The sequence below is a fragment of the Doryrhamphus excisus genome, linkage group LG6 (assembly GCF_037039965.1).
Source record: "Doryrhamphus excisus strain RoL-2023G ecotype Guam linkage group LG6, RoL_Dexc_Guam_v1.1, whole genome shotgun sequence".
Taxonomy (NCBI): Eukaryota; Metazoa; Chordata; class Actinopteri; order Syngnathiformes; family Syngnathidae; genus Doryrhamphus; species Doryrhamphus excisus.
Genome location: NC_136362.1, coordinates 3,412,052 through 3,424,969, shown reverse-complemented (window position 1 = coordinate 3,424,969; position 12,918 = coordinate 3,412,052). Strand labels below are relative to the sequence as shown.

At 38.2% G+C, this 12,918-nt stretch overlaps 1 protein-coding gene across 1 annotated transcript in view; it reads left to right on the top strand.

Moving 5' to 3' along the window:
- The window catches only part of btbd11b (BTB (POZ) domain containing 11b), a 42,598-nt gene extending 31,498 nt beyond the window's left edge, over positions 1–11,100 (top strand). The window contains exons 8-17 of the mRNA XM_058088146.2: positions 988–1,081; positions 1,182–1,317; positions 2,686–2,906; positions 2,989–3,167; positions 4,587–4,692; positions 4,879–4,981; positions 7,050–7,131; positions 7,217–7,285; positions 8,843–8,956; positions 9,025–11,100. Of these exons, the coding sequence (XP_057944129.2) occupies positions 988–1,081; positions 1,182–1,317; positions 2,686–2,906; positions 2,989–3,167; positions 4,587–4,692; positions 4,879–4,981; positions 7,050–7,131; positions 7,217–7,285; positions 8,843–8,956; positions 9,025–9,234 (1,314 nt within the window). The 3' untranslated portion in view covers positions 9,235–11,100. The remainder of the gene's footprint in view (positions 1–987; positions 1,082–1,181; positions 1,318–2,685; positions 2,907–2,988; positions 3,168–4,586; positions 4,693–4,878; positions 4,982–7,049; positions 7,132–7,216; positions 7,286–8,842; positions 8,957–9,024) is intronic.
- Positions 11,101–12,918: the final 1,818 nt, after the last annotated feature.

Below are 12,918 nucleotides of genomic sequence, written 5' to 3'. Positions count from 1 at the left end.
TTAATTTAATTTAATTTAATTTAATTTAATTTAATTTAATTTAATTTAATTTAATTTAATTTAATTTAATTTAATTTAATTTAATTTAATTTAATTTAATTTAATTTAATTTAATTTAATTTAATTTAATTTAATTTAATTTAATTTAATTAATCATTTCAAATTACAATTAAGTGCATCCCATAATCAGTTCCCAGTTCCACATGTCCGAAAGGAGTAGGAAGAAGCAAAGCTTATTAAATCCTACCCCTCCATCTGGTACTTTTACAATCAGTAACTGTTACATTTGTTCACTTCCTGCTTTCCTAACATAGTTTAAGTTGTTTTTATTTATTTTTTTAATTAAATTAAATTAAATTAAATTAAATTAAATTAAATTAAATTAAATTAAATTAAATTAAATTAAATTAAATTAAATTAAATTAAATTAAATTAAATTAAATTAAATTAAATTAAATTAAAAAACTTAAACTGTATTATGGAAAGCAGGAAGTGAACAAATGTAACAGTTACTGATTGTAAAAGTACCAGATGGAGGGGTAGGATTTAATAAGCTTTGCTTCTTCCTACTCCTTTCGGACATGTGGAACTGGGAACTGATTATGGGATGCACTCAATTGGAATCTGATGCATGTTCAAATGAAATAAAACCATTACCAAAGATGGCAGATGGCGTAGCATGTAAGATATTTCGGGTTAGGGTTTGATCTGATGTCAAATGATCGTCTTTGTAAAGAAAAAGCAACGCAGGATGCGGATTCGAATGTGGACAGGAGCAATGCACTTGTCTGTAGACGTTCTTCCAGCTCGGCTTTTCTTCCTAGTTTGTGTGCTTAGCTAAAGATAGTCATGGCAGCTGGCTGCAGCTCCCATTAATTCCAAGGCAGCCTGTATCCTAAATGAGGAATCAAACATTCATTAACTGAGTCTTAGGTGAGACACACTAAGTCACCACGCTAAGTCTCCTGCCTTCCACTTCCTGTGTAGCTGCTGCTGGATGCCAAAGCCAATGTGGAGGGATCCTTGCAAGACGGCATGGAGAACTACACCGAGACCCCGCTGCAGTTGGCCGCCGCCGCAGGTACCCGCCGCCGGAACCAGGTCCAAGCCTCGCCTTCTTGGACTCGAGTCTTCCAGAGCCCGCATTGCACGACGTGTGCATGATTGCTTTTCATGCGCAGGTGACTTGGAACTGGTGAGCCTGCTGCTGGAGCGGGGGGGCGACCCCATGGTGGGAACCATGTACCGCAACGGCATATCCACCGCCCCGCGGGGGGACATGAACTCCTACAGTCTGGCAGCTGCCCATGGACACAGGTGATGCTCGATTAGACGTACGGGACTTGGGGGGTGGGGGGCTGGGGGGGGGTCTTATTATACTTAGAGGAAAGCATGTACATGTCTCTTCAATATATATATATTTTTGGGGGGGTTATTATACTTAGAGGAAAGCAATATACTTTTTGGGGGGGTCTCTTATTATACTCAGAGGAAAGCATGTACATGGCTCTTCAATATACTTTTTTTAGGGGGGTCTCTTATTATACTTCTTGGAAAGCATGTACATGGCTCGTCATTATACTTTTTTTAGGGGGGTCTCTTATTATACTTCTTGGAAAGCATGTACATGGCTCTTCAATATACTTTTTTTAGGGGGGGCTTTTATTATACTTATAGGAAAGCAAGTACATGGCTCGTCATTATACTTTTTTTGGGGGGGTCTCTTATTATACTTATAGGAAAGCATGTACACGACTCTTCAATATACTTTTTTAGGGGGGTCTCTTATTATACTTATAGGAAAGCATGTACACGACTCTTCAATATACTTTTTTAGGGGGGGCTCTTATTATACTTATAGGAAAGCAAGTACATGGCTCTTCAATATAGTTTTTTTAGGGGGGTCTATTATTATACTTAGAGGAAAGTATGTACACGGCTCTTCAATATACTTTTTTTTAGGGGGGTCTCTTATTATACTTATAGGAAAGCATGTACATGGCTCTTCAATATACTTTTTTAGGGGGGTTATTATACTTATACGAAAGCATGTACACAGTTCTTCAATATACTTTTTTTTAGGGGGGTCTCTTATTATACTCATAGGAAAGCATGTATACAGCTCTTCAATATATTTTTTTAGGGGGGTCTCTTATTATACTTATAGGAAAGCATGTACACGGCTCTTCAATATACTTTTTGCAGGGGGGTCTCTTATTATACTTATAGGAAAGCATGTACACGGCTCTTCAATATACTTTTTTTAGGGGGGTCTCTTATTATACTTATAGGAAAGCATGTACACGGCTCTTCAATATATATTTTTTTGGGGGGTCTCTTATTATACTTATAGGAAAGCATGTACATGGCTCTTCAATATATATTTTTTTGGGGGGTCTCTTATTATACTTATAGGAAAGCATGTACATGGCTCTTCAATATACTTTTTTGGGGGGGGACTCTTACTATAGTTATAGGAAAGCATGTACATGGCTCTTCAATATACTTTTTGGGGGGGGGACTCTTACTATAGTTATAGGAAAGCATGTACATGGCTCTTCAATATACTTTTTTTAGGGGGGCTCTTATTATACTTATAGGAAAGCATGTCCTTCAATATACTTTTTTTTGGGGGGGGGTTCTTTTATTATACTTACTTTTTTGGCCGGGGGGGGTCTCTTCCAGAACTGTTTTTCGTAAGCTGCTGTCCCACACGGAAAAGGGCAAAGGAGACGTCTTATCCCTGGAAGAGATCCTGGCAGAAGGCTCGGAGCTGGAGGGGGGGTGCTCCTCGGAGCCGGACCTGCTTAGAACGGGGAAGGCCAGACTGAAAGCTCTGAAGGAAGCCATGTACCACAGCTCGGAGCACGGCCACGTGGACATCACCATAGACATCCGAAGCCTGGGTTGGTCCCGCAAGCTTTCTTCTTCTTCTTCATCTTCTTGCTCATCTGCGGTGTGGTTCCACTCCCTCTCCTTCCACTCCAGGGGTGCCGTGGACGTTACACACCTGGTTGGAGTCTCTGCGTACGTCTTTCTGCCAGCACCGCCGACCGCTGATCCAGGGTCTGCTGAAAGAATTCATCTGCATTGAAGAGGAAGAGTACACGGAGGAGCTCATCACACATGGCCTTCCTCTCATGTTCCAGATCCTTAGAGCCAGCAAGGTACGCTATTGGTTACCTAAACGGTAGCCTTCAAGTTATTTCCTTTAAACTTAAATAGCCAAAAACTTACCACTTCCACACGGATAGGGAGGATAACTATTAACAGTTATTTAACCTTTAACATGAACATTAATCAAACGTCGTATTTTTTTCTGGGTACATGATACCATACAGCATCCGTATCAAACTTGTGCGGGCCGCACTAACATTAAACTTTCATATCAAGGCGGGGGCCTCAAAATAGTGTCCTGCGGGCCACATTTGGCCCGCGGGCCACGTGTTTGAGACCCCTGCCATACAGCATCCATATCAAACTTGCGCGGGCCCTATTAACATTAAACTTTCATATCAAGGCGGGGGCCTCAAAGTAGTGTCCTGCGCGCCACATTTGGCCCGCGGGCCGCGTGTTTGAGACCACTACCATACAGCATCCATATCAAACTTGCGCTTGCCGCACTAACATTAAACTTTCATATCAAGGCGGGGGCCTCAAATTAGTGTCCTGCGCGCCACATTTGGCCCGCGTGCCCCGTGTTTGAGACCCCTGCAATACAGCATCCATATCAAACTTGCGCGGGGCCGCACTAACATTAAACTTTCATATCAAGGCGGGGGCCCCAAATTAGTGTCCTGCGCGCCACATTTTGCCCGTGGGCCACGTGTTTGAGACCCCTGCCATACAGCATCCATATCAAACTTGCACGGGGCCGCACTGACATTAAACTTTCATATCAAGGCGGGGACCTCAAAATAGTGTCCTGCGCGCCACATTTGGCCCGCGGGCCGCGTGTTTGAGACCCCTGCCATACAGCATCCATATCAAACTTGCGCGGGGCCGCACTAACATTAAACTTTCATATCAAGGCGGGGGCCTCAAATTAGTGTCCTGCGCGCCACATTTGGCCCGCGGGCCGCGGGTTTGAGACCCCTGCAGTACAGCATCCATATCAAACTTGCACGGGCCGCACTAATATTAAATTTTCATATCAAGACGGGGGCCTCAAAGTAGTGTCCTGTGCGCCACATTTGGCCCGCGGGCCGCGTGTTTGAGACCAAATGCACCATGTGGACTTCCTCGGAGCAGTCAGGAAGTGGGAGGCCCAACAAAAAATGGCCGATGTACGCCGGCGTTCAGGAACGCTAGTTGGCACGGTGAAGCGCACCAAACGTGCTGCGCTTCGGGTGTGCCGCTCCATCCTCCAGTATTTCGTTCTGGTGGATGGGTCACGCTTCATTAAGAGCGCTTCTGCTTTGGCAACACAAACACACACGGGGGAATTGGGAATAACTGTCACGGCATTCCGCTTTTCCACTCATCTCCGAGGAATCATAGGTGGAAAAAATATCTCCTCAACCTTTTGACGCTATTTGTGCGTGTGAAATTGAAACGCTCAATGTGTGTGGTTTTTTTTTCATCAGAATGAAGTAATCAGCCAGCAGCTGTCGGCCATCTTCACGCAGTGTTACGGACCGTACCCAATTCCCAAACTGGCTGAGCTCAAGCGGAAGCAGTCGTCACGTCTCGGTGAGATGAGACCGCATCCGAAAAGACGTTACTTTATGTTGTTAATTTGACAATTTAAAGAGGGTGCAAGTCCAAATCCAGCATGAACATCTGAAGGTTAAATGAGAAGGAGAGGGCGCCCTCTTGTGGGTGGCAAAAGCGTTCACGGTTGTGGGTGGTCTTCTGAAGAACGTTTGTATCTTCTAGATCCTCACTTCCTCAACAACAAAGACATGTCAGATGTGACTTTCTTGGTGGAGGGGAAACCTTTTTATGGTCACAAAGTCCTGCTCTTCACAGCCTCCAACAGGTACGCTTCACCGGGACACTAAAGAGCCTTCCTATTGGACGGATTTGTAGGTGGATTATTTCTATTGGTTGGCTGAGATGGGGTCATTCCTTGCATATGATCGCATTGAATTATTTATTATTATTTCAATTATTGTTTTTTTTCAGGTACTCCGGTTTCCTACCTCATTATTATTATTTTATATTATATTATTATATATTAATATTTATTTATTATTAATGTATTTATTTATTTATTATTTATGTTTCTAACTTTTTTTGCAGTGCAATGTTATTTATTTGCTGTTTTTTTTGTTTGTTTTTCACAATATTTTAACATTTAAAAATTGCGTCTTTTTTAATATTTTAAGTTTAGGTCATTAAAATAATGTTATTTTTTTTCTTATATTATTTACATTATTCTCTTAATATTTTGACTTTTATTTGCAGTGTAATTTTGTAAAATAATGTGCTACAAAATACAACTTTATTTGCAGTTTTTTTGTTTTTCACAGTATTTTAACATTAAAAAAAATGGCGACTTTTTAATATTTTAAGTTTCTGTCATTAAAATAATATTATCTTTTGTTTTTCACAATATTTTAACATTTAAAAATTGCGTCTTTTTTAATATTTTAAGTTTACGTCATTAAAATAATGTTATTTTTTTCTTATATTATTTACATTATTCTCTTAATATTTTGACTTTACTATACTAATATTATACTTTTATTTGCAGTGTAATTTTGTAAAATAATGTGCTACAAAATACAACTTTATTTGCAGTTTTTTTGTTTTTCACAGTATTTTAACATTTTAAAAAAATGGCAACTTTTTAATATGTTAAGTTTCTGTCATTAAAATAATATATTTTTTTTGTTTTTCACAATATTTTAACATTTAAAAATTGCGTATTTTTTTAATATTTTAAGTTTACATCATTAAAATAATGTTATTTTTTTTCTTATATTATTTACATTATTCTCTTAATATTTTGACTTTACTATACTAATATTATACTTTTATTTGCAGTGTAATTTTGTAAAATAATGTGCTACAAAATACAACTTTATTTGCAGTTTTTTTGTTTTTCACAGTATTTTAACATTTTAAAAAAATGGCAACTTTTTAATATGTTAAGTTTCTGTCATTAAAATAATATTTTTTTTGTTTTTCACAATATTTTAACATTTAAAAATTGCCTCTTCTTTAATATTTTAAGTTTAGGTCATTAAAATAATGTTAATTAAATTAAAATAATAATAATATATTATTTACATTATTCTCTTAATATTTTGACTTTACTATGCTAATATTATACTTTTATTCGCAGTGTAATTTTGTAAAATAATGTGCTACAAAATACAACTTTATTTGCTGTTTTTTTTGTTTTTCACAGTATTTTAACATTTTTAAAAAATGGCGACTTTTTAATATTTTAAGTTTCTGTCATTAAAATAATGTTATTTTTTTGTTACATTATTTACATTGTTATTCTTTTAATATTTTGACTTTACTATAATAATATTATACTTTTATTTGCAGTGTAATTTTGTTTTGTAATTTTCTGATATTATTTACATTGTTAGTCTTTTAATATTTTGACTTTACTATAATTATATTATACTTTTATTTGCAGTGTAATTTTGTTTTGTAATTTTCTTCTATTATTTACATTGTTATTCTCGTAATATTTTGACTTTACTATACTAATATTATACCTTTATTTGCAGTGTAATTTTGTAAAATAATTTATGATTTGCTGGTTTCTTTGTTATTCAGAATATTTTATTTAAACATTTTATATATTATATATTTTATTTAAATTAAATTTCAATATTAATATTTTTTAAAAATTAAAAAAAAGTTTTTTTATGCAAAGTTTATGGTGCTAAAATAAGATTATTTTTACACATAATACTACAATGTTATTGTTTCATGATAGCTTTTTCTGCACCTCATTCTCAACAAATTACAAGTCTATGTGCTGCTTTGTGGCCGCATCTTGGACACCCATGCTTCATGTGAATTCATCACATCGTTCTGCCTCTTCCTCTTCGTCTTCACGTCACAAATGTCTTTTTGTGAAGGTTCAAGACCCTGCTGGCAAACCGTCCGTGTGGCGAGAACACCTGCATAGAAATAAGCCATGTGAAATACCACATCTTCCAGGTAACTGAATGCAACTCGAATGCTTTACCATTCCTCGGAACGCCGTGCCGGCTGTGTCCATAAGCTGTGCCAATCTCCTTCTCAGCTGGTGATGCAGTATCTCTACTTCGGGGGAACAGAAGCGCTGCACATTAGGAACCCTGATGTGATGGAGGTTCGTTTAATCTTCCGGAAAATTGGATTTTAACAGTTTGGAGAAATCCCGCTTTTGTGAGTGGGAATAGCGAGGCTTCCCAAGCGGTCATGCACAGGGAAGCCAGACGGAAACCTTACTCACCTTGTCGACACCCACTTTAATTTATTTAAAGAAAACATTTTGTTTTGGATTATTTTTAACATTTATTTTTAATGATTTTCATATTTTTATTGAAGTCATTTTAATTTTAATAATTAGTCATTTATTACCATTTTATTTAGAGATTTAATTCTGATTTTTTTCGGTTTTCATATATTCATTCATCCATTTCATTTATGGATACTTTTGCACACAGAACAACAAAGAACTTAATGCTTCGTTCTCTGCGAGGCGTTCAGGCGCACTTGGAATTTCTAGTTGTTTTTCATCTGTTTTTAATTTTTTACGTTAACGTTCGGTGAAACAAGTGCCAGATTTAACCGCCGGAGCAACAGGCTTTTCTTGCAGCTTTAAATGATCTCATGACAGACGCAATAATAATAATAATAATAATAATAATAATTAAAAACATAACAATGGTAACATTCATAATCATAATATTAACAACATGGCTCCCGGAAGCTGGACTGATGTTAAATGTCGTACTTCGGTACGAGGTACATTATTTAAAAAAATAAAATAAAATCCTTAAACTGTATTATGGAAAGCAGGAAGTGAACAAATGTAACAGTTACTGATTGTAAAAGTATCATTAAATTAAATTAAATTAAATTAAATTAAATTAAATTAAATTAAATTAAATTAAATTAAATTAAATTAAATTAAATTAAATTAAATTAAATTAAATTAAATTAAATTAAAAAAGCAGGAAGTGAACAAATGTAACATTTACTGATTGTAAAAAGTACCAAATGGAGGGGTGAGATTTATTAAGCTTTGCTTCTTCCTACTCCTTTCGGACATGTGGAACTGGGAACTGATTATGGGATGCACTCAATTGGAATCTGATGCATGTTCAAATGAAATAAAACCATTACCATTACCATTACTTTTATGGACAAAATGCAGCCAATTTAATTTAATTTAATTTAATTTAATTTAATTTAATTTAATTTAATTTAATTTAATTTAATTTAATTTAATTTAATTTAATTTAATTTTTATTTAATTTAATTTAATTTAATTTAATTTAATCTAATCCAATCCAATCCAATCCAATCCAATCCAATCCAATCCAATCCAATCCAATCCAATCCAATCCAATCCAATCCAATCCAATCCAATCCAATCCAATCCAATCCAATCCAATCCAATCCAATCCAATCCAATCCAATCCAATCCAATCCAATCCAATCCAATCCAATCCAATCAAATCAAATCAAATCAATTACATTACATTACATGTGCGATGCACTAATTAAATTAAATTAAATTAAATTAAATTAAATTAAATTAAATTAAATTAAATTAAATTAAATTAAATTAAATTAAATTAAATTAAATTAAATTAAATTAAATTAAATTAAATTGTCCAGCGTTCCTCCATCCTGATCACGTCTTAACTTTCCATCGCAGCTTCTTTCCGCATCCAAGTTCTTCCAGTTGGAGGCCCTGCAGAGGCACTGTGAGATCATCTGCTCCAAGAACATCAACACGGAGACCTGCGTGGAGATCTACAACCACACCAAGGTAGAAACCAAGACGCCGGCTTTGTCCGGTAGCCATTTTGAAACACGTCTCAATGTCGCCCAACGCAGTTCCTGGACGCTCCCGACTTGGCGTCCTACATCGAGGGCTACTTCCTGAAGAACATGGTCGTGCTCATAGAAGTCGAGCCTTTCAAACAGCTGCTGTACGACGTACCACCAGATAGCCCCAGCGGGGACATCCTGCAGAGCTTGGAGAAGACCTTGGCCGTCCGGATCCAGTCCATCCACCTGTCCTCCTCCAAGGGATCCATCGTCTAAACCAAGCGGAGTGGAGGACCTTTGCAATAAAACTAACCGGAAGGGCTGAGAGATGCATGGCGGCCATGTTGGTACATCAAATACCTACTAATCGCTAACGTAGACCTTTTATCTGAACTTTAGGACCACGTTCTTCATTTTGCACTCTTGGATCTAGATGTTCAGATCTTCTAAGTAGGACCTGGTGTCCGTTTTTGTTAACGTTCCTTGTCATCCACCCACAAAAAGACCACGAACGAGGTCCTTCACTCATGAGGGACGCCCCAAAGCAACGGTACCATTAGACGCCCCTGCACAAGCTGAGGCTTGTTCCATGGAAAACATCTCAGGTTGGAATGTTGGAAAGCCACCAGGAACTTTGAAGGACGTTGAAGGACATCAGGCCTCTGAAGAAGATGTTCTCGCTTCTTCTCATGGAGGCCGTCTGATCATTATGAGGATGGTTCCTGTGTCCATATGAGGATGGTTCCTGTGTCCATATGAGGATGGTTCCTCAGTCCATATGAGGATGGTTCCTGTGTCCATATGAGGATGGTTCCTGTGTCCATATGAGGATGGTTCCTGTGTCCATACGAGGATGGTTCCTCAGCCCATATGAGGATGGTTCCTGTGTCCATATGAGGATGGTTCCTGTGTCCATGTGAAGATGGTTCCTGTGTCCATATGAGGATGGTTCCTCTGTCCATACGAGGATGGTTCCTGTTGGTTCCCATGTCTGAAGAAGATGTTCTTGCCACGTTCAACCAAGGCTTTGCTCGTGTGCAGCTCAACAATTCCTCGGTGGAGCTTTCTTACCTTTGCCGTCGATGAAGATCACGAAGATCATGAAGATCATGAAGATCATGAAGATCAAGAAAATCATGAAGATCATGAAGATCATGAAAATCATGAAAATCATGAAAATCATGAAAATCAGATCATGAAGATCATGAAGATCATGAAAATCATGAAAATCATGAAGATCATGAAAATCATGAAAATCATGAAAATCATGAAGATCATGAAGATCATGAAAATCATGAAAATCATGAAGATCATGAAAATCATGAAAATCATGAAGATCATGAAGATCATGAAGATCATGAAGATCATGAAAATCATGAAGATCATGAAGATCATGAAAATCATGAAGATCATGAAGATCATGAAAATCATGGAAATCATGAAGATCATGAAGATCATGGAAATCATGAAAATCATGGAAATCATGAAAATCATGAAGATCATGAAGATCATGAAAATCATGAAAATCATGAAAATCATGAAGATCATGAAGATCATGAAGATCATGAAGATCATGAAGATCATGAAGATGACAGTGTGAATACCTCTGGTCTTAAACCTGCGGTCCGTGATCAGCATATGAACACCGTAAAGCTCTACTTCAACAGGAACCTCCTGAGATCCAACAGTGCAAAACCTTCATGTTTCCCGTTTTTCCCAACAATCAGGATATAACTGTAAGGAATTTTCCAATCCGGATCATCCTTCCCAGGTAGCGAGAAGGAGTCGTTGGTATCTCCAACGTAATCATTACCGTAACCATCATCGTTGAATTGCTACGTAACGCCAAATAATCCGTAAATACCGAATGGCCGCCATATTGTTTTTGCGGAAAATTCCGGTTTCGGTTTCTTCCGTGTAAATATTGTTCATAAAACAAGAAATGTATCCATAATGTCATTCGTTGTATATATCAGATGTTTTCTCATGTGTCTTAATGTTGCCGTAATGCATGTCAAGGGGAACGCCAAAGGCGGCGGCGTTCCACGGAAAAGGCGTGTTGGATCCTTAAGGAATTGTGAAGCTACATGCCGTGTATGTGTGACTTGTTATCCTTCCTCCATAAAGAATATTCCTAATCTATACTTTTATTATGATTCATGTTGGCTGTTCGGTGGTGGAGTGGTTAGCACGGAGACATCACAGCTAGGAGGCCAGGGTTCGATTCCACACTCTGCTATTTCTGTGTGGAGTTTGCATGTTCTTCCATGTGTGGGTTTTATCCGGGTATTCCGGTTTCTTCTGCATCAGTCCCATCCAACCATGTCTTCTGGATCAGTCCCATCCAACCATGTCTTCTGGATCTGTCCCATCCAACCATGTCTTCTGGATCTGTCCCATCCAACCATGTCTTCTGGAAATGTCCCATCCAACCATGTCTTCTACAAATGTCCCATCCAACCATGTCTTCTGGATCTGTCCCATCCAACCATGTCTTCTGGAAATGTCCCATCCAACCATGTCTTCTAAAAATGTCCCATCCAACCATGTCTTCTCGATCTGTCCCATCCAACCATGTCTTCTACAAATGTCCCATCCAACCATGTCTTCTAAAAATGTCCCATCCAACCATGTCTTCTAAAAATGTCCCATCCAACCGCATCTTCTGCATCAGTCCCATCCAACCATGTCTTCAACATCAGTCCCATCCAACCATGTCTTCTGGAAATGTCCCATCCAACCATGTCTTCTGCATCAGTCCCATCCAACCATGTCTTCTAAAAATGTCCCATCCAACCATGTCTTCTGCAAATGTCCCATCCAACCATGTCTTCTACAAATGTCCCATCCAACCGCGTCTTCTGCATCTGTCCCATCCAACCGCGTCTTCTGCATCAGTCCCATCCAACCATGTCTTCTAAAAATGTCCCATCCAACCATGTCTTCTAAAAATGTCCCATCCAACCATGTCTTCTAAAAATGTCCCATCCAACCATGTCTTCTAAAAATGTCCCATCCAACCATGTCTTCTAAAAATGTCCCATCCAACCATGTCTTCTACAAATGTCCCATCCAACCATGTCTTCTAAAAATGTCCCATCCAACCGTGTCTTCTGCAAATGTCCCATCCAACCGCATCTTCTGCATCAGTCCCATCCAACCATGTCTTCTAAAAATGTCCCATCCAACCATATCTTCTGCAAATGTCCCATCCAACCATGTCTTCTAAAAATGTCCCATCCAACCATGTCTTCTAAAAATGTCCCATCCAACCATCCATGTCTTCTGGAAATGTCCCATCCAACCATGTCTTCTGGATCTGTCCCATCCAACCATGTCTTCTGCATCTGTCCCATCCAACCATGTCTTCTGGAAATGTCCCATCCAACCATGTCTTCTGCATCTGTCCCATCCAACCATCCATGTCTTCTGGAAATGTCCCATCTAAGCATGTCTTCTGGAAATGTCCCATCCAACCATATCTTCTGCAAATGTCCCATCCAACCATGTCTTCTAAAAATGTCCCATCCAACCATGTCTTCTGCAAATGTCCCATCCAACCATGTCTTCTAAAAATGTCCCATCCAACCATGTCTTCAACATCAGTCCCATCCAACCATGTCTTCTGGAAATGTCCCATCCAACCATGTCTTCAACATCAGTCCCATCCAACCATGTCTTCTGGAAATGTCCCATCCAACCATGTCTTCTGCAAATGTCCCATCCAACCGCGTCTTCTGCATCAGTCCCATCCAACCATGTCTTCTGGAAATGTCCCATCCAACCATGTCTTCTGCATCAGTCCCATCCAACCATCCATGTCTTTTGCAAATGTCCCATCCAACCATGTCTTCTAAAAATGTCCCATCCAACCATGTCTTCTAAAAATGTCCCATCCAACCATGTCTTCTAAAAATGTCCCATCCAACCATGTCTTCTAAAAATGTCCCATCCAACCAT